At 34.3% G+C, this 22,248-nt stretch overlaps 1 protein-coding gene across 2 annotated transcripts; it reads left to right on the top strand.

The window, feature by feature from the left end:
* The first annotated feature begins 1,265 nt into the window (after window positions 1–1,265).
* LOC116337365 (myosin-I heavy chain) lies at window positions 1,266–22,232 on the top strand. 2 transcript variants are annotated; one of them, XM_031761847.1, is made up of 17 exons: window positions 1,266–1,789; window positions 9,981–10,096; window positions 10,901–10,963; window positions 11,109–11,361; window positions 11,457–11,711; window positions 11,807–12,168; window positions 12,255–12,476; window positions 12,551–13,071; window positions 13,151–13,309; window positions 13,377–13,883; window positions 14,408–14,446; window positions 14,870–15,541; window positions 15,619–16,120; window positions 16,547–16,770; window positions 16,843–16,981; window positions 17,433–20,114; window positions 20,196–22,232. In XM_031761847.1, the coding sequence occupies exons 1-17, from the start codon at window positions 1,765–1,767 to the stop codon at window positions 20,460–20,462; spliced, it is 7,008 nt and encodes a 2,335-aa protein (XP_031617707.1). In that variant the 5' UTR covers window positions 1,266–1,764; the 3' UTR covers window positions 20,463–22,232. The 2 variants fall into 2 exon arrangements, with proteins under 2 accessions (XP_031617707.1, XP_031617708.1); XM_031761848.1 differs by lacking the exon at window positions 14,408–14,446 and having other exon boundaries at window positions 1,267–1,789.
* Window positions 22,233–22,248: the final 16 nt, after the last annotated feature.

The following is a 22,248-nucleotide window of genomic DNA, read 5'->3' as shown; positions in this document are numbered from 1 at the left end:
ATTGCAGTGACCATCATTTCTCTAAAATGCATGAAGATGGCGTTACTTCACCGTTCTGAAAATGAGTATTGTGATAATATAAATGCGATTTTTCGATTAAATTTTGTAAAAATGTGTTGTCCAGTAAAATTTCGTTTATCTATATTTGCTTTGTGTTTGGATAGTAAATTTAAAAAAAAAACTTAAAAATTTATTAAAAACACATGTTTACAATACAATGGCGATTACATTGCAAATGTAAAATCATATAAACAATATAAATTGCCATGCGATTCTCTTGAGATTCTTTCTCTTTTCTCTTTCTACTTGTTTTTTTCTTTTATCTTCGCCTCACCGTCGCACTAGCTGTATGCAATCAATGCGACGAAGTTGTCATAACGTTAATATGAATTCATGCTAAAAGGAGAAGCGAAGAGAAAGAGAGAGAGCAAAAAAGAGAGTAGGATAAACTCTACAACATATGTACAAACCGTGCGCCGTTGTACAGTGATATACACAGATGGTATGGCATTTGCCGTCTAACATTTGGTTTTTCAGTTCTTCGTCAGCCGTTGTTGGATACCCAGCACACTGAGAACGCTGTTGAATAAAAGATACACACAACAAGGAATAACACTGTAATCATATGTTTCCCAATGACGAAGTGAAAAGATTTGAAACGAAATGAATATAATTTGTGTGTATGGTGGGATAAAAGTTGCAAATTCTATCGTCAGCATAATCGTTTTTCATTTCTTAATGTAGAAGAAGAAAAAAAAAACAACAGCAACAAATAAAAAAAAGAAACAACACCGATGTTAGTTCATTTTTGTGAACATTGATGAATGCTTTGGCTATAAACATTCAGTTTTTAACATCAGTTCACATTTATAAATATTTGCTTAATGTGATTCGTTTATTTAGTGTGTGTGTGTGTATGTAAAAAGTCAAAACAAACGTGCAAATATAATTTTTGTGTTGTATTAGAGTAGATATGAATGCGGAAAAAGATACATAAGGTCTGCATCGCGTTGTATTCCATCGGTTAATCGTGTTAAATTCATTCATTAATCGTGCGACCATAAAACAAGATTGCAAAAATAGTGGTTTTGTTGACAATGCAACTAAACGGCTGCTTAGAAACTAACTCTTTTTTTTAAATATCGGCGTCGATTTCGTCATTTTTCTTTTAATTCCACAATTGAAATTTTAATGTTGCGTGCAAAATAGATGTATATCGTTTTTTTTTTCTTTTTACTTGGCTAACGACGCGGTTTGTTTGCAAATTTGATATTTTAACCGAAAATTGATAACTGTAACATAGAATAGATCATTTCGATTGCATCTTCATTGAAGTTTTAATTACAAAAAGTGAAAAGTGTAAATAAAACAGCGAACAGAAAACAAATAAATACGAAAAAAAAGAACGAGTGAATTGAACATAAATAAATTTTTGTATCTATATGTAAGTTGTTGTGTGGAACCACCCTTTTTGCGCATCCATTGAACATTAGTACGCATTCGGTGTATGTATACATGTGTGTGTATGTCAAAGATAAAGTATAGCACGAGCTAAGCAACACCAATTCAAATTACATGAACACTCGTATCGGGATACTGTTTGTTTTTTTTTTACCACCAACACATCCAATATATAAGCGCAGTGTTATCCTTGTTCATATTGCCGCGTTGCCGCCACCGTAACTACCACTCTAACAACAATACCTCGTGAACTCGATTTTGTACTGAAGAAAAAAAGTCATCAACACACATACACACACAAACATGGCTGTTCCAATTTTTGCAGAGGGTAAGTAATTCGCCACACATATACAAAGGCAAACTCATTCATAATATGGGAACAGGGAGACAAAAAAAACACACACACACAAACACAACAAAAAGAAATGAACAATCTCAAGCATTTTAATTGTTTTTGGTTGTTGACAATATTCCATTTGAACATATTATGCAGAAACTTTTTGTGCAACCGAATGCATTGTACTCTTGTCATGTGTGCCGAAACAATAGAAACGAAATGAAAAAAAAAAACACAAAAACAACAACTCAAGAACAGTGAACCGCAATAAATTAGATGCAGCTCATTTTCGGGCCTTTCATTCTTCAGACTGTAATCTAACTTCGATATGAGCAAGAAAAACGCCTAATAACACATTTTTTGAACAATGAGCATTTCGACATTATTTTTTTTTCCTCTAAAAACTATTATGACTTGAGCATATATATACACATGCATTTCCAGTGTCTCGTCGTAATGAATATTTGTCTGGCCAAGTGTTCTTTTTTCTGTTTAAAATAAAAACGAAAAAATGATTTTTGTAAAAAAAAGCTGCGATAAGTAGCTTTTGGCATTTATTCTCCGCACATCATTTTTGTTATAGACGCATTTTATAAAGCATGTTTTCATTTATTTTGGTAGATGAAAGCAAAATGTGTAGGCGAAAAGGGAAATCAGAAGTGTTGGTGTGCATGCATGCATGTGTTCACCATTACTTATTTATTTTGGGTTTGGTTTTTATTTTATCTATTACGAGAACGGCAATCAATTCGTTTTGTCTAAAAATAGGTAATATTTTGGGAATTGGGAAATGTTACTGTTTGAAATCGAAAGCAAATACCATACAATTTCATTCACGTTCATTGCAAACGTTCTATTTACTATAACCGCACACTAGACAAGTAATCAATATTACAACATGCAGTTTATTCTCCCGTTCTACATTTTACTGTTTGCTCGCAAATCTTCTTCGGCTTCGACAAATTACACACCCTACAACGCGCGACTTAATGATAGCATAGAGAGAGAGAGAGAGAGAGAGAGAGAATGCTACACGTTTAACACGAGACATCGGTTTTTTTTTCATTTTGACCAATCTCTTTTCTTGTTCTCTCGATCAACATAAAATAGAACAATTTTATCGACTATTTATAGTTTTATCGATGAATTGCCTCTTACTCGGTTTCAAATAAATTAAAAAACATAATCACCAGATGCTACCTGCCACAGAAAACAACAACAACAATCACATTACCGGTGATAAGCTAACGAACGTTGACTGGCGGCAGACGCCATAGGTGTAAATAACATATACATCCCGAAATGTTTGACAATAGTAAAAAATATCTTTTGTGCAAAGAGGTTGTCTTTCTAAACCGCAGCGGTCTCAAACTATTTAAAGCGTGAAAAATATAATCAACTAAAGTATGGAATGAATAATTCTTTATCTATATGTCTTTATCTCCAGACAATGTTGGATTTATGTTTTTATTATATGCACACATACTACGAAATAAAATAAAAAAGAATTTGTTTGTGACGCAGTCACATTATACCATAACCATAAATATTTAATTGTGTATGCGGAAAAAAGTATTTTTTGAAAAAAAAACTTGGCCAAAATGCCATCAATTTCCATAGATTTCGGCACATACATAAAGCAGCAATGCCATTCATTTTTTTCGACATAGTTTTTTTTTGCTTGTGTTCGTACTAATTTAAATGAAATCTCATGTACGCAATGCGCTTTTTTTGTATATAAATATTAACTAGACACTTTGAATTAGTCCGACATTTCTTCATAGAGGAAGTTTTATGAGCGAAATATAAGCAAAGAAACATATGAAATGTATAACATAGTATTGCTCCACGTGCGAGTGTCTTTTCAAGTTTCAAATAATGGCAAAAGAAACAGTCCATTACTGACATAGGCTGTCTGTGTGCACAATGTACTTTTTCTCGCTTCAATTAATAATAAATTTGAAATAATATACGTTTTGTTTCTTTAAAGACGCAATACATCCGTTTTTCAGTGAGACTGCTGAATTCGCGTTCATTGCATCGCATCTATTTATCTCACACTCTCAATCTCTTCAAACAAACACAAGTTCGCATTCAATCATTTTGCTACTTATTACTTCTTCTTCTTTTTATTTTTTCACACTAGTGTGTTGAGAGTGGCGGTTTCGGTTTGTTGATTAAAATGCATCAGGCGTCCACTCAGAATCATTATTTCGTTTGAATTATACACATGAAACCGAAGAAGAATTAATATCTTGATCGTAGAATAGTCGCAGCGCTGCTTTTGTATGTGTGAGCAAATATTATAATTGTTCTCATTTTCATTCGATGCGAATTTGAAGAAAACTGAATTGGAAGATGAAGATGTAATGATTTTCATAGTTGAAATGAGTCTGCAATAATCACAAACCACACTTATCATTATCGTTCACACATTGGATTGGATCTTTAATGTGTTTTTTTTGTTTCTTTGTAATTCTGTGCTTATTTCTTCGTGTTTTTTTAATTTCAAATTAAATTGTATCTTATGTTCAAACTTTCGTTCCAATCTGACTAAAAACACGTTCATATCAAGATATTGAACTCACAAATGGCGATTCATATTTTTTTTTTGCTCGTAATGTTTATTATGATGTGACTGTCTGTCCCAATGAAAACGCATTTACGGCATCGATTCGTTTATTTTATATCCGGCACGTTAACAATGCAGTGTGCTAGCTAAATTCTTTGTCACATTCTTTAACATTGACTCGATTTTAATTAAAATTGTGTGTGTGTGAGTGTGTGCGTGTAAGTGTATATTAAACGGAGAAACAACAAAGTCGATTCTTTGGCTCTGGTTCCCATTAGTCGTGCGGATATTTGTTTGTCCATTGATCGAAATATTGTGATAGTCGTTTATTTGAAGGAAGCGTCGTTAACGTGAATCGAATTTCAATGTTTTTTTATTTTTCGTTCAGTTTGAACGATGTTCAAAATCAAAGCAATGACACAGTATTGGTGTAGTTGAACTTTTCACCATTTCAAGTTGAATAAAGAGATTACTTTCACGTTACGATTATATTTCGTATTCGAATACATTCAGATATGCGATATTATTCAGGGTTATCACATTTGACAAATCATCAATTTATTCGAAAAATCATGTTTTTAGATTATGCATTCGAGAAAAAAAAAAAAAACATTTTATTTGATTTGGCTGTGGAGCTCACATTGATGGATTTTTTGTGAAGTAAAATTGATTGTCAAAATATAATGAATGAAATAATGTCAACGTTCTTTCTATGTATCTAGCGGAATCTACAAAATACAAAAATGAGTTTATGAAGAAATGACCAAATCAAAATCGAGTGTCCGATTATGGTACTAATTCTAAATCATATTCAAAATAATCGTTTGATTATTTTAACCCAATTTTACAAGGAAGTGAGAAAAAAAACCAACAAAAATGTGTAATCGGAGATATGATTACTTAATTATATTGAATCTTCATTCAAAACCTGTGTGCTGTAATGTCGTATATTTCTCAGAAATTTTGGGAGTCACACTAAAAAATACACATTAATAAAAAGAAGTAAGGCAGACAATGACCGTAATGAGTCATCGATACGAGTGTTGAATGTTCACCTTTCGGGCTCTTTTTTCCTCTCTCTCTCTCTTCCTCTCTACTGTGACGTTCTGTCTTCGTTTTGTTTGTGTTGCGCACGACGTTTAACTGCTCTGTTCGTAGCGAACGATGATTAAGCGAAAATCCGGCAAAACAAAATAAGAAGACAAAATATCTATCATTCATGACGGTACCGTTGTTAGCACGCGTTAGTACCTTGGTAATATTTTCTTTCCCATAGCTGCGGCAAACCATCATCAAATTGTTGCTTGGATACGATGCTGATTCATATATTTAAGATGTAGAGTGCACGCATTTCCATGAACTCAAAATGTATCGCATAACTTTAAAATTTATGACGGCATCAATAAAACTTCAATTCTCTACATCCAGCCGATATCAGGTGATGAATCTTTTCTTAATCGCATTCTTTTTTTGACACATTGATACGACACATATTTTCTGACCGACATGCGCGTTCGTAGCCCATAAAGTGGCGTAGCTTAATTTAAATGGATTTTGCAACCCACTCAAGTTCAAACAAAAAAGTTCTTTGCTCTCAACGAAATGCTCCATAGAAATGGAAACAGTAATAGAAATAGATATATGATGTGGTGTCGCACAACATTCGTTCACACCAAGCTATTGAATGGTGCGGCGTGGTGAGAGCAAAAATTGTAATGTATAAACGAAGACATCAACACGAAAATATGTAATCATCTAAATGGAAATACGAATTTACGTGTTCGGTGAATGAGTTTCAAATGCAGCGATATAGATTCATAAATTCTGCGCCAATAACAAGTGAAAGTTAACGCTCACAACCTTTGTGTTTCGTGTGGAACCAATTTTTATTTTTATTTTTTGCTTCACAAGAGTGAAAAAAAATCAGATGAAAAGAAAACATAGAGAAAAAAAAACACGAACTAACTGAAAAATGCTTAGCAGTTTCAATTTGTTCAAAATATCAACACACATTTATATATGTGTTTTTCTTTTGAAATTCAAACCATTAATATAAAAACCACAATGTTATGCTAGCCAGCAATTTTCGTTATTCGGAACATGTCCGTGTCTTCAATTAAATTTATATTCATGATTTTCAACTTTAATTTATTTCTAATGACGAAAATTGAATAGGAAAGATCCATTCATTCATTTAAGAATTAAATCGCTTTGCAAATTAAATTAAACACATATCATATATTTACCATGCTAAACACAATTTTTTTTTGGTTTTGGATTGCCACTTTTCACAATCAACACCTCGAATACATCAAATTATCGTTGTCTATTTGGTTTTTTAACGAGCAGACCAATTTGTCAACAACGGAAGTCATTATGCTGTTGCCTTTTTTTACTTTACTTTACAACTATTTAAGTTTCGTGTGTGGCAATTGAAATGCATCCATTTATCTTCTAAAATGCATTCGTTTTGGTCATACATGAATATTACTGGAATCGTCCCCAGTTAAGACGGAAAACATAAATAGCAGCTAAGAAGGGCGAACAATGTAGAAATAAAAAAAAAACACATAAATAATTAATTGTCTCAATTGTTTTGTAGCCATTTCATTTGATGAATGATTAACATATGTGTGTGTGTGGCTAATTTGATTTTGTCACGGTTAAGAGTCAAGCCTCTCGACGGCATTCATAAAATGTTAAAATTCTTGACACATTTTGAAATATCAGATTTTATCTATTGAATTATTTCTTCAATTCATTTGATGCCGAAAAAAATGTTCGTTATACGTATATAGCTTCTCGTTTGATTATTTTCTAACGTAAAGCCTATATCTAAGTCTACCACAATGGAAATCGAAACAAAAATTGGACGCACTCACGCGTTTTTGGTACATTTCGAAAGAGAAAAAAAAACTCTTCCATTTTAAATCAGTGTTACTTTGGGAAAATATTCGAAACACGCAAAAAATCGCTCACATCATTTACAAATTGAAGATGTATAACTGAAAAATCGAAAGATATACGATCGTAAATAACGATGAAAAAAATTGATTAAAATATTGGCTACAGTAGAATACTGTACTTAATGGGCTCGAACACTTCAATCAAATCGATATATATGTTAGTGTATGAAAGGATCTAGTTGCTAACATGCACCCGCATACCGCAGAACATAATGAGATAATATAGAAAAAAAATCAGCTGAAACAATGAAAACGAATGTAATTCAAAACAAATTGAAATCTTTATTAATTACAAATTCTGTGTTATTATTGTTGTTGCTTTTTGTGTGTGTGTTTCATTTGATCTCCAGCCAGCGTTGAATTTGTACTTGTTCGAAGTAAAAGTAACCACATGAAAAGTGTTGAACTTGTACGAAGCCGGTGAATATGATTTATATGAATGCGTTGTATAAATAATAGTTTAATAGATGAATAAACACAAATTTCATGTCCATTAAAATCTAACTCTGTAAATATATGGATCATTTAATCATGTACACCATGAACAAATTACCCAACTTTATTCGAAGAATCGGCCCTTTTATTCGATCTTAAATCGCGGTATCGGCATTTTGTTTAAATTTATATATCGAGCATCTGCTCGGATGATCAAATGCAAATTACAGTACAATTTCCATGAAATCTCTGGTTTAAAAGACTTATCCATTTATTTACGAACGAACGAAGAAAAAAACATCTGCATGCTTAAAATTTGGCGATCTTTTCTCCAAACTGTAGTTCTCGAATACCCTTCTACTTCATCTTCTCATGCTTGCATGATGCACTCTCAGTTTTCTTTGACGCATATAGATTATGTATAACATAAACACCTGCCATCCCGCTACTTTTGCATAATAACTCGGACACATGTAGCGTGTCCAAAGCACAAAAAGAACCGTGCAACAACACACTGACGGTCGACATGCATGCATAAGAAGGAAAGAAAAATGAATCTCTGTCAAAATGTGAACGATACACAAAAAAAAAAAGAAAAGAAAAGAGAAACGATTTAAAATTAAAGAAATATATATACCATAAAATGTGAAAACAGCATCGTTCTTATGTGAACGCGTGAAAGCACAGGAAATTAACGATATTTACTTAAGGTTCTTTGAGATCTAACGAATGAATGTCACATGTTTTCTGGTGATTTAAGCCAAAGATTTGTGCAGATGAAAATGCATGTTTCATTAAAAATAACCTACTCACCATCTACGACGTACGTTTCGACGTGCACACGGTAGCAAAATTTATATGAATTTGTTGACACTATCGTGTGCATTTATCTTTGCTTTACCATCTATTTTCTCTATGGAATCTAAATATAGCTCCATAGATGCATTTCGTATAATGTTTCAGATGACATTTCTTTTTTTATGTTGAACACATAAATGTTGTTGGCCAATAAAATTGATTTCGGCATGCTTTCATTGACGATCCAATATCAATTTTATAATTATGCTCGCGACTAGGCACACTTTTCGTACCATTTAAAACATGCTTATGTTTTGTTGCGGAGAATAAAGACGAGGGAATGAAAAGGGATTTTAAAACCAGAGGTTAAGTTAAATAAAAGACAAACGTGCACCGATCTGTGAGAAATGACAATAAACACGAAATCCGATACGAAAAAAATGGGATTTAAGTTGCTGTTGTTTATGCCATTGAATCGTATGATATGTATACCAGCATTATGACCATAAGTGTGTGTGGTTGTTATTTTTTTTTCGCTTCTTGTTCGGCGTCATAAGTTGATTTAAATATCGACGATAGTAAAATTGAATGCGGAAAAAAGCATTTTGATTCTTTAAAACACGATCATATGTCTACGGCGGTTTTTTTAGTGTTTGCATTTGAGAAAGAAACAGAAAAATAGCAACAGAATAGGCGTAGCCAGTAGGACACTTAACTATACATATTCTAAGTCATAATAATACAAATTTAATGCGTTGTGCATTTCTTTATTTGTTCTATGCAGCATGCGCTGCTTGCTGCCTCTAAATTCAAATGGTATGATGAGCGCACAAGTTCATTGTCCCCTTGCCATATTCATTTCTCTCTTTTGTCTCTTTTTTTTCTCTCTCTTTTTCGATGCAATAGTAACATATACGAACATCATAACGATTGTAATGAACAATGACACACCAATGTTTCATTTATTATTTCACATGAAAATGAGAAAAATGGTGAAGCGGCGAATTCGATATTGACTTCTTATAATTTTTGTTACATAACCATCGACGATATTGGGTGTTCGTGTTGTTATTGCATTGAACACACAAATAGAAGGGATAACAGAGGGGTATCCATAGTATTTAATAATATGAAAATGCATTTGCAATAACAACACTTGGTCGTTCAAACGTTCAGACAAATGTTTTTTTTTTTTTCGAACTAAAATGGATTAAATTAATTAATTTATGATTTTATCCAATTTGCTGTATTTTCTTTGATCCAATGAAATTAGTTAATTTCTGATGGATTCCCACTGCAAAATGCAATATATTTTTATATTTATAATGCTCTCAATGCTCAAAGATACAATTAAAACTTATTATATATATTAAAAATGATATTATATATATATATATTTTTATCATTGCAGGTCGTCTCGGCACCACATCCGACAAAGGTGTGCCAGATATGACATTAATATCGGATATCGATGAAAATGGCATAAATCACAATTTGAAAGTTCGCTACGATAGAGATCAAATATACGTATCCTTTTCAAAAAAAAAATTTTTGTTTGGAAATAACACAAAAAATTTCAAACAAAAATGAAAGATTTTCCAAAACTTAGTTTTTATTAATGTAGCGTAGTCACATAGAAAAAAGAAATATACCAATTAGAATCACATTAGATAGCAAACACATACGTAAATGTGCTGAATTGATGATAATAATAATAAGAAGGAGAAGAAGAAAGTCGGCATCACGATAGCGGTGCACATTCGTTGTGTAAACATTTAGCATACAAACATGTTCTAGGGTATTTAAGTTTGTTAATCGACATTAGATGATTGCATATTCAACATAGCACCATGCGAAACTTGTCAAGTGGAAAAATTGTCGTCGATAATAATCAGTGTTGCATGCCAACGAATTTATATGAATGAGTGATCTGACTGATGAATGATGATTACATGTGATTTGGTCCTTATTTTCCGGTATGCAATTACCGTTTCAGGTACTTAGATGGGGTGACATGTCTTTGTAATCCAAAATGTCCCGTTCACTTATAACTCTCCGAGTCAAAAGACAAAGATAAAATGAAATTGATCTTTCTAGCTTGGAAAGTCACCTTTAGTATGATCTAAAATCAATGCATACTTTGTTTTTTTTATTTTCAATGGATCGAGGGAAGCCTCGACAGTTCTCTGTCTTTTATGTTGTTTACATTTTGTTTGCTTAGAAAATTACACTTATTTTCGAATTAAGAATTCCGTAACAGATTATTTTAAAATACTTGCATACAAAAAAAAAACACACACAATTTTCCTTAATCCAAAAATTGCAACACAGACTTATACAGGCAGTATTCTAGTGGCCGTAAATCCGTACAAAGAAATAGACTGTTACACATTGGTAAGTAGCCGAAAGGAAAACTGATGACTTAAAATAAAGGGCATTCACACCATGAACTGGTTAAAATCAGTTCAATGCGATTCGTGATGGTGTGATGTTTCGTCATAATTCATTTCGGTAATAATCTTTTTATAAATACAACTAGGAATACGTATTTAAATATCATGGCCAAAAATTGGGCATATTGGAACCACATGTATTTGCATTGGCCGAAGCTGCTTATCGAAATATGCTGGACAGTGATCGAAATCAATCGTGTGTTATATCAGGTGAATCGGGTGCGGGAAAAACCGAAACGACCAAATTTGTGCTGCAATATTTATGCTCTGTGACATGTGATGTGTCTACATGGGTGCAACAACAAATTCTCGAAGCAAACACAATACTGGAGGCATTTGGTAAGCGAAAATAAATCAATTAAAATTATGATTACGACGTTATTTGTGAGATTTGGCGAATTTTAATCGTTGCATTTTGTTTTGCGTGTATTTAGGCAATGCAAAAACCGTTAGAAATGACAATAGTTCGCGTTTTGGAAAATTTATGCAAGTCTGTTTCGATGCCAAATGGTGTATAAAAGGTTGTATTATACAGGATTATTTATTGGAGCAATCACGAATTACGTTTCAAAGTGCCGGCGAACGAAATTATCATGTTCTTTATCAATTGGTGGCCGAAGGCAAACGAAATGAAGAATTGGCCAAAACTCTTCATTTACGAGATCCATCGTTCTATCGATATCTGAATGGTAAGTAATGAGCTTGAATATTTACTTTCGTTGGGGTTTCCTCCCACTTATTTTTGAATAATTTTGTCACTCTGTTAAATATTTCTGTTCCGTAGGTGGTCCAAATACGAATAATGGCGCTACTTATACCGAAGCCGAAATTCATTTAGAAGCCAAACGATTCGAAGCGTTACGATTGGCGTTCACCGTCCTTCAAATACCAGAAGCAATTATAAATGGAATATTAAAAGTATTGAGTGCCATTTTGTGGTTGGGAAATTTGGATTTTGCTGACGTGGATGGCGAACGATGCGAATTGACCGATTCAGATAACGATATTGTTAAAATTGTGGCCAAAGTGATGGGCATTCAAGAAAGTGAAATTATTCAAGTTGCACTCAAACGTCAGATTAATGTACGCGGAAATATCACTGAAATACCATTGAAAGTACAAGAAGCACGAGAAAATCGAAATGCGGTAAATGATCACTATAGTTCATCATTTTTTTTTCTTTAATTTCGCCTGAATTCAATTTGAATATGTCTTTGTTTGTCACTTTTCAGATGGCCAAAGCGCTCTATTCACGCACATTTGCTTGGTTAATCAACCACATAAATACATGTATAAATCCAGGAAATGATGCCAGCCGATTTTTGGGCGTTTTAGATATTTTCGGTTTCGAAAATTTTGCAGTCAACTCCTTTGAACAATTGTGTATAAATTACACAAATGAAAAATTGCACAAATTCTTCAATCACTATGTTTTCGCATTGGAACAAGAAAGTGTAAGTGAAAATTGTTGGCATCGAATTGAATTAGTTAAATTTTAATGTTTATGTATTTTGGCATTTTCTTGCAGTATAAACAAGAAGAGATTACATTTTCGCATATTCAATTCACTGATAATACGCAATGTTTGGAATTAATTGAGAAGCCACCTCGTTGTATTTTAAAATTGCTAACGGAACAATGTCACATGCCAAAAGGATCCGATACAGCCTATTTAACAAATTTACATGGCGAATTTGAATCGAATAGTTGCTACATCAAAGGTGCAGATCGTCGACACTGGGAAACTGAATTCGGTATTCGACACTATGCTGGCTGTGTGAGCTATGTCGTTGAAGGTTTTGTTGATAAGAATCGAGACGTTCAGCAAGATGTTTTATTCGATTTTATGAGCCGAAGTGGTAATCCATTCGTTCAAGAATTGGCATCCTATTCGGATCTACTTACGATTCAGCATCAAAATCAAATAAATAACGGAACCACTGCGACCACAATTCAACGCGGAACATCGAAAGGAAAGCTCACCGTTTCGGATACGTTCAGACAGCAACTTCAATCATTAGTCGATGTGCTGCAAAGCACAAATCCATGGTATGTAAATTGCATACAAAACGAAAATAAAACTATTTGCCATGGGTAATGTCCTAATAATGTGTGTATTTAAAATTAGGTATGTAAGATGTATTAAACCGAATGCCGATAAACTCCCGAATGATTACGATTCAGAGCTGGTTTTGGATCAACTTCGTTATCTTGGTATGCTTGATATCATTCGAATTCGACGAGAAGGTTTTCCCATTCATATGACATTCGATGAGTTTGTAAACAAGTGAGTAGGAATAAATCCACTTAAAAATTCAGCATTGCACTTACTTCAATATCATATTCTCTTTTAGATATCAATGCCTGACAAAATGGCATGGCATTAAATCGAATCGTGACCAAGTGACAGCGGTAATAACGGAACTAAACATTCCGCAAAGTGAATGGCAAGTGGGAAAAACAAAAGTATTTTTGCGTAGTGTTGTCCATGAACCGTTGGAGGATGCTCGTAAACAAGTGATAAATGGAAAAGCGGTCATCATTCAAAAGGAATGGCGTCGATATAGCCAACAAAAGAAATATAATAAAATTCGAGATGCGGCACTTAGAATACAGCATGCTCATAAAGGGTGGCGATCACGAATCGAATTCTTGCGCAAACGACGTGCATGTATTGTTATTCAAAGTCATCTACGTGGACTGTTTGCACGCGAAGTAGCCGCTGCGCTTCGAGAAATGCGTCGCGTCGAAGAGGAAATGCGAAAACGTGAACGTCTTGAAGCCGAACGAAAAGAACGAGAGAATCAAATTAGTGAAAAACAAGCCGAAGATGAGCGCAAAGCAATCGAAGAATGCGAACGGTATGTAGCAGATCTTTTTTCAAATGTTTACATGTATTCGATTTTTTTCATTAATAGAACAGTTTTATTTCTTTAAATTGATATTATTAACGGACAGCAAATAGTTTAGAAAGATTTTTTTGTTTTTCTCTTATTTGGCTAGCTGGTCAGTCAATTTTCTAGACATTCAATCGATTTTCTTGCTTTTAGATCGGTAGTGGTTCCACGTAGTATTTTTCATATTCAAATCGTCCACTATATAATTCATAGAAATCAATTTTTTTTCACAAATTATTTCATTTTGTTCATTATTGCCATACACAAAATAGTTATTTTAGGCAATGCATTTGCAAATACAACGAAAATATGAAACGAACAACACAATTTTGTTTTCAACAAAAAAAAGTACAATGAAAATTATGCTCTACAGATGGAATCCAGAGTTTGAATCACAGAAAAAGCATATGTTAAATTTCATTTTTGTTTATTTAGTTTTATGATTTGGTTTTTCCTTTGATTTTAATTCATTATTGATTTATTCAAAGCATGCCAATAAATATTAGGAGTTCTGGCAAGGATGAAGTGTAAGTTTTAATTTCTGTTCGTTTAAATGGGAAATTTAACGAAAATTGTTATGACCGTATAATGAATAATGATAATTATTCAACAAAAAAGCACGAATTGTGATGATTTTTTAACACGTTAAGCAAGAATATTATTTTGTATGCTTCGATTATGCACGTGTGTAGCACATAAGAAATTGAGTTCAGCTTCATTGTTATGTTTGAGTCACCCATATATATTTTTTCGCTTCAGTTCATAAATGATTATTATTTGAATGTCCATTTGTTTGCAATTTTATGGTAAAAATAACACATGTAGAATATCAAGTATGCTAACCAAATCCATTGTGAATGCAATTATTTAATTGCAACAGCACCCAAATGAATGTGTTTCCATGAAACCGAATGCCGATCAAATGCTCACTAATTTCATTTTCATTGCAGCATTTGTCGTGAAGAGATCGAAGCATTATCCGAAATTGCACATCAAATAAATCACAAATTAAATTCGGATGTAAACAGCAATGTGACACATCAGCAAAGCAACGAATCGGTCGATTTGGATAATTTGTTTGCATTTTTGAGTGAAGTAACGCCAAATAACAGTAACAGCAACAATAGCAGCAGTAGCAGCAGCAATAATGGAAATGATCATGATAGCACTAAAGCGATTGGCAATAACAACACATCAATCATTGACGATATTGAAGAAACGTTTCATGATTTGGATGTGGAATTGGAGAATGTATTGCAACAAGAAATGGAGATTATGGAGAATGAACGTTCAAACCCCAAATGTTTACCGAATGCAAAAATGGGAATTCCGACATTGCCCGAACCGACCACTAGACCGCCACCACCACCAAATGTACCAAAAACAACACCGAATAGCATTAGCAATAATTCGCCAATGGGACTGAATGTAACCGATCTAAGTACCGAGGTGATACCATTGAACAAACCGCCACAGAAACCGGCTTATGTTAAGTCTACAAAGCACAATGTTCGAAAGGAGGAACCAATCTACGAAGCGGTCATACCACGTCATGAGCTTCCGCCAGTCGTTGAATTGCCCGAACCAATAATAAATTCTTATGATGCCAATCACAAACTAAGGTTAGACCTTTTTTCATCATTGTTTTTTTCATTTTTTCAATTTCAATTAACAAATCATAATTTGTGTATAAATACAGGCCTAAAAGTCCGGCTATCCATCAAGCGATTCGGTCGAGCAGTCCACAACAACATAATACAGTTGGAGTTCCAGTGCAACCATCATCACCGAAACACAATCGTCCAAACTCGCGTATGTCATCGAATCAATTCAATTCGACTGCAAACAATCAACAACAAAATCATTACGGATTTTCAGCCGAACGTACGGAACGACGAAAGTTCCGAGTTGAAAAGAAATTACAGGAAATGCAACAAACCGATGTGACTGAAAGAGAACGTGAAGCAACTCGTGATGATGTGTACTTTGATATACTTGAATTCGCTGAAAATAATTTCAATACTCATGAACGTACACCGGAAGGTACCATTATTGCGACCTTAACTCGAAAAGGACGAAAATCGGTGGATTTGGTGCCCAAATACGAAATGATTACATACTATCGCGGAAACTCGATTCCAACGTCTCACATTCATATGTATGATCCTGAGAATGTCACAATTGCCTGCAATATTTTCAAGGTAACACATATGGGAAAAATTCAGTGATGGTTTTTTCCTATCTGAATAGCGCTAGCTATTCGCAGCGCCTGTACAGCATTGCTGCCCAGATGCTGAATCGTAGCGGTTGCCGCACGCGCAACACACTTCGTTTGTACCACACAGAGTATATACGTTCGCGTTCGTTCTCTGTTCGACATGCGTTTGTATACTGACTATGGTATTAGTGTATCATACTCTGTGAGCTCACTGGTTACTTAGACTATATGACAATATGTTGTGTGGTACAAAACGCGTGCGGCAACCGCTTCGATTCAGCATCTGGGCAGCAATGCTGTTCAGACGCTGCGAATAGCTAGCGCTATTCAGATAGGAAAAAACCATCACTGGAAAAATTCAAGTTTGCAAACATTTTATTTTTTATTTATTTTGACTATCACCAAATAGGATCTATGTAAATATGCTAGAGGTGAGCTGAATGCGGAACGAGAATTACAGGTGATTCAATACATTATTGGTCAAGGCATCGAAAGAGAAGAGTTGCGTGATGAAATATTCGTGCAATGTATGCGACAAGCAACAAACAATCCGCATCCAGAATGGACTGATCGCATTTGGCTGCTAATGTGTCTAGCGATTGTCGCTTTCCAACCCAGCAAACTGCTTATAAGGTAAAAAAAGAGAAACAAATGTTAAACTATCTCTCAAATGATATTTAATTGATGCAAAAATTCTGATCGCAGGTATTATGCAAGCTTTTTGAAGAAAAATCTCGAAATGTTAGATGGTAAACTGAGACAGTATGTACAATGGTGTTTGGATAATTGCAAATATACCAAGGTATCACCGCGTCAGTATCCACCCTCTAGTGTTGAAGTGGCGGTAAGTGTAGCCGAATCAAATCAGATTTTGCAATTTCATTATACATGATTCATAATTCATTGTTCATTCTTCATAATTTCATGTCTCATATAATTCTTAACATTAATCTTAAAATGAAATCGTAAAAGATTTTAAAAGGTACATCGCGAACTGTTTTCACAGGCAGCAGCATTTGTTCGTTCATATTCATATTCATATTCGTATTCGTATATATTGCTAATCATCGACCTGATCATGAACCTGCAGGCTTTGCCTTTAAAATTCAATTGACATTTTTCTTTTGACTGGCTTTCCTAATATTGGCACAAAATACACGCTATATCTCCCAAAAACTAATTCATTACCTCTCTTACATACACACACTCACACATACACACAATCAATCGCATAGATTTTCATATTTCATATATGGTTGATAAATAACAAACATGCCCTTTTTTCCATTCTGTAGGCGATGAGACGTCTGGGAACAATTGTATGCAGATTTTTTTTTCTTGATGGCAGAACAAAGGCAATTGATGTTCATCCAACGGACAGTGCTGCTGATGCCGTACAAAAATTGGCCGAAAAACTATGCTTATGCAATACAGATGGCTGGGCAATATATCAATCGCGACCAGATGGCGAGGAGCATGTTAAGAGTCATGATTATCTGTACGATATAATTGCAGCATGGGAGCTGAAACAAACGAAACCAACAACAGTTACAACTCCATCATCCCTAAACGGCGGTAGCAATACAATACGACGTAATCAAATTGGATCTGGTGAAAATCGATTTGTTTTCAAGAAACGTCTTTTCAAGAGTACACGTGAATTATCACAAGATCCAATCGAAGTGAATATGCTATATGCACAAGCGGTTTACAGCGTTGTAAAATGTGACGATTTCCCGGTGAGCGAAAAGGTTGCATTACAACTGTCGGGTCTGCAAGCCCAGGTTGCATTGGGCGATCCATCTGCACAGCCAAAGCCAGAATATTACACAGATGTGAACAGCTTTTTGCCGGAGCGAATATCTGGTACGCGTGAGGATGCTTTTTGGGTGCCAATTTTGGCACAAGCACATCGACAATATGGTGCTGGACGAACCGAACTGACGGCCAAAGTTCTATACCTGTCATGTGTAATGCAGTATCCATTATATGGTACAACAATGTTTCCGGTCATATATCGTGGCTATTGGAGCTATGGAAATAGTTTAATTCTGGGTGTAAATTGTGAAGGACTTATGCTTATCAAACCGGACGATAAGTTTGTTATTTATGAATTTCGTTACACCGATGTTGAGTCAATCATGTTGGATCCAAGCGATTCATTTATCACAATCACATTGAATCGAACACAAAATCCAGCTGGTGACCAACAACGTTGTTTTGTTTTCGAGACAATGCAGAAAAATGAGATTGGATCGTTGATTATTTCATACTATCCGCCCTTATCCTCTTGGATAACTGATAATGAGGCTGTTAATGGACCGGCACAAAAGCGAGTCAAAGGCGTTACAAATGAAGATCGAGTTCGATTCCATCATAATGTTGTGGTTTGTCGGCGACATCTAATCGATACAAATGAATTGTTACGTAAACCTCAAGATGGTAATGCTGGCGGTTTCTTAAGAAATACACTGCGCCGTTTGTCGAAGCATCGCATTGAAAAATTGAGAGCCGAACATGGTTGTGCAACGATTCAAGATCATGGCGAAACATATAAGGGATATCCACATGCGTATTGGGCATTTAGTCGACAACCATTACCACAAAGTTTAACAAAATTGCCCGATTCCGAAGAGGAAATTATGTTGAAAATATTCCAAACGATATTAAATTATGCTGGTCTTGGCCAGAGTGGTGAAACAATTCAAAGAGCTGAAGATGAACATATTACGCTTATTCAATCGATTATGGAACGAAGTATGCGCAAAGAAAGTCTTCTAAACGAATTGTATTTACAGTTGATCAAACAAACAACCGATCATCCCGATCCAAATTCAAGAGTTAATTTACGACACTGGGCACTTTTGTCATTGGCATGCAGCGTAATTTTGCCACCGTTAAAAGTGCTACGAAAGTATCTCATAGCGCATTTGAAGAGATGTGCCAGTGATTTTATCACCGAAGAAGGAAAATATGCACGTTTTGCAGAGAAATGTTTGTACAGAACGCAGGGAACCAGACGCCGACAATGGCCACCGTCCCGCGAAGAAATCGTTTGCACAATAAATCGTCGACCAATTTATGCTCGGTTCCATTTCATGGATGGTCAATATCATTCAGTTGAATTTCATCCGAGTTCAACCGCTCGTGAAGTATTGGAAATCATAAAAAATAAGATTGGATTGAATGAAGGAGCGATGGGATATGCAATTTACGAAGTATTGGGAGCATCTGAACGAAGCTTGATGCCGGATGAAAAAATTGCCGATGTTATGTCAAAATGGGAGAAATACCGTAATGCAGCCGCCCAAGCAGTGCAACAAAATCAAAATGGATCCAATTCGAATTTATCGGCCGCATGTCGACGTCAACATCATTTGTTCTTATTCAAAAAGCACTTATTCTATGACAAGTACATGAATTTAGATGATGCGGTCGAAAAAGAGCTGTTGTACCATCAAGTTTTACATCAAATGCGAAGCGATCATTTCCCCATCACTGAAATGGATGCGGTTGTTTTGACAGCATTGCAAGCACAACTTGAATTGGGTGATTTCAGCACAAATGCAAATGCACCAAATGAAATAGTGCATGACTATCGGCCGGTCGCATCACATTGTTTGCCACAACGATACATACCAAATCTACCGCAACAGGCAGTTGCAATGCATCATCAATCATTACGCGGTATGACATCGGCCGAGGCAAAGAAATCATTTTTGAACCTAATTCAAAGTTGGCCAATGCACAAAGCAACCATTTTTGATGTAATGCAAACATTCACATCGAATTGGCCGCGCGTATTATGGCTAGCAGTTGATCAAAAAGGCGTCCATTTGCTAGAGCATCGATCTCGAAACACACTATGCACGTATGATTACACATCGATACTATCATATTCACCAAATATGAATTGTTTAATGATTATCACCGGATCCGACAAAAAACAATCCAAAGTCATTATAACCACAGCACAGGTAATGAAGCGTCTTTTTATTCCTTATTGACCGCTCTTATTTATTTCGTACATTTTTGTTGATTTTTTTTCATTCGAACAGGCTTTCCAAATCGCAAATTTAATTCGAGAATATACTGAGGTGCTAACACTGGCAGCCGAAGAACAAGCTAAGGAATTTGCAAATCAAGGTGATATTCGTCAACAACCGCCCCTACAACAGCACAATCAAATGCAAATTGGCAACAATCAAATGAGATTCCAACAACAGATGCAACAATCGAAAAATGGCCAAAATAATATGCCACAAAATCAAACTCACTTCCGACATGCACAACAAACACAGCTGGTGCCTCCACAGCCCAGCTAGCCAAGCCTGAAAAATGCCAGCGTTAATATGAACTCTTTATTAAGAAATAAAATTAAACGCTGAATGCTGACTATATACTTGAAACTTTTTTACAGTGTTTTTAACGTTTTATCGCGTTTTATGTATACTTCAGTTTTGAATTTTTCATCATTTTTACTATATACATCGAACTTTTTTTTGAATATATACCGATCGATATTTTAGTCAAAATATTGTATGTATTACGTTTTTTTCTTTCGTTCACATTATTTTTTAAACAAAACCGACTATGAAAAAGAAAGACTACTAAATTAAATGATCATTGTAAATATTCTATCGATTTGATTTGATCAATCAATAAAGCTCGTAGAGTTTTAAACAGAGTGTGCACGTTGAATAACCAATTGTCTTACCAAATAAAATACTAATGTTGTTTAAGAATGATGAGGTTTAGTACAAAATCATAAGGTCAAAAATAAATGTGACACATATTCAGGCAAACAAAAGTGTAACACTTATTTTTGGCGTTGAGAATTTAGTCTAGGATTCAAATAACTACCTTTTTTTTAAACAAAAATATGGCAATCGATGACGATGTTTTATGCAACACATTTTAAAAAATACACAATTCAATGCAGAGTTGATTTATTTATTATAATATTCGTGAATAAAAAAACATTTTTAGTGAGAATGACTGAACTCTCCGCGAAAAACCAATTTAAAATGAAAATATTCAATAATACATCGCTTTGTTATGATATAATAAAAATTTAGGCATTTAAGAACATATAAGCAAAGGATGCACTGGAATAGCATAATTGCCAAAAACAAAATGTTAAAACAAACCGAATTATTTGAATGCACACAATTCAAATATACATTATAGAAATATTTCTTTTTTGGACAACTTTTTATGTATGCAGCCGTCTTATAAATCGTTTTTTTTTTGACACTTTTTTAAATCCTTCAAAATGCTTTTACCATATCTATACGTGCGTTCGGTAAATGATTTGTTAATAAACTGCCTAATAACTGCCGATATAATATGTGAATCTTTATGTCATAAACAATTGGGCCACAGTTAGATATTTAAAAAAAAATCAAGCCTAGCCAAGTAACAATTCGTTACAATATTTAAATTAAATCTATTTGACGCTGAGCTCTGGACGCTGTTTTGTTCATGTGTGTTCAATAAATAATTCAATTTTAATTGTTTAATGCGCGATTTACATGATTAAACAATGGCCCAAAAAAAAAGTCAAGAAGTGCGTTTGAGAAAGTTTCGCAATTCCGAATGATGGCGTGATGAGACATTATATCATGTTATGAAGGCACATCTTTGATGGATTTTTTCTTCTCATTCAAAGTGAGCCTCATTGTGTATGTGTCAAATCACTAATTTGTTCGGTTTGCAGTGGAGCCGTAAACAAGCGTATTATCATGATGATTAAACGGACAATTTCTTTTACTGAGCTAAACAAAAATCAAGAATAACATGCTGAAAATGCGTCAAAGTTAAATGATACTACCATTTTTAAAATAATTGGTACAATAGATATTGAATGAGTTGTATGTTGATGATTATAGCTTTACGATCGATATGATATATTTGTGACAGGTGAATATTTAAATAAACCTACAAAGTATTTAAAAAAAAATGAATATGGTTTTCAATTATTTATGCGAAAAAGAATATTTAGTTTGGTCGCGACCCAAAGAGAACTTCGCTGGCAAATGGTCCTCATACTTCAACAAGCACCATCAAAAAGTAGAGGGAGCAAACGATTTATAAATAGAAATAAAACAA

Source organism: Contarinia nasturtii, unplaced genomic scaffold (assembly GCF_009176525.2).
Source record: "Contarinia nasturtii isolate CC-2019 unplaced genomic scaffold, AAFC_CNas_1.1 Cnas_scaffold_285, whole genome shotgun sequence".
NCBI lineage: Eukaryota > Metazoa > Arthropoda > Insecta > Diptera > Cecidomyiidae > Contarinia > Contarinia nasturtii.
The sequence above is the reverse complement of the archived record's forward strand: the minus strand, read 5'-3'. Positions and strand labels throughout refer to the sequence as shown.

Excerpts from the sequence above, each read along its gene's own strand:
- LOC116337365 (XM_031761847.1), top strand. The coding sequence starts at position 1,765 with ATGGCTGTTCCAATTTTTGCAGAGG. Across the intron at positions 12,169-12,254 it reads CACGAGAAAATCGAAATGCG|ATGGCCAAAGCGCTCTATTC; the intron begins GTAAATGATCAC and ends GTCACTTTTCAG. Across the intron at positions 14,447-14,869 it reads AGTTCTGGCAAGGATGAAGT|CATTTGTCGTGAAGAGATCG; the intron begins GTAAGTTTTAAT and ends TTTTCATTGCAG.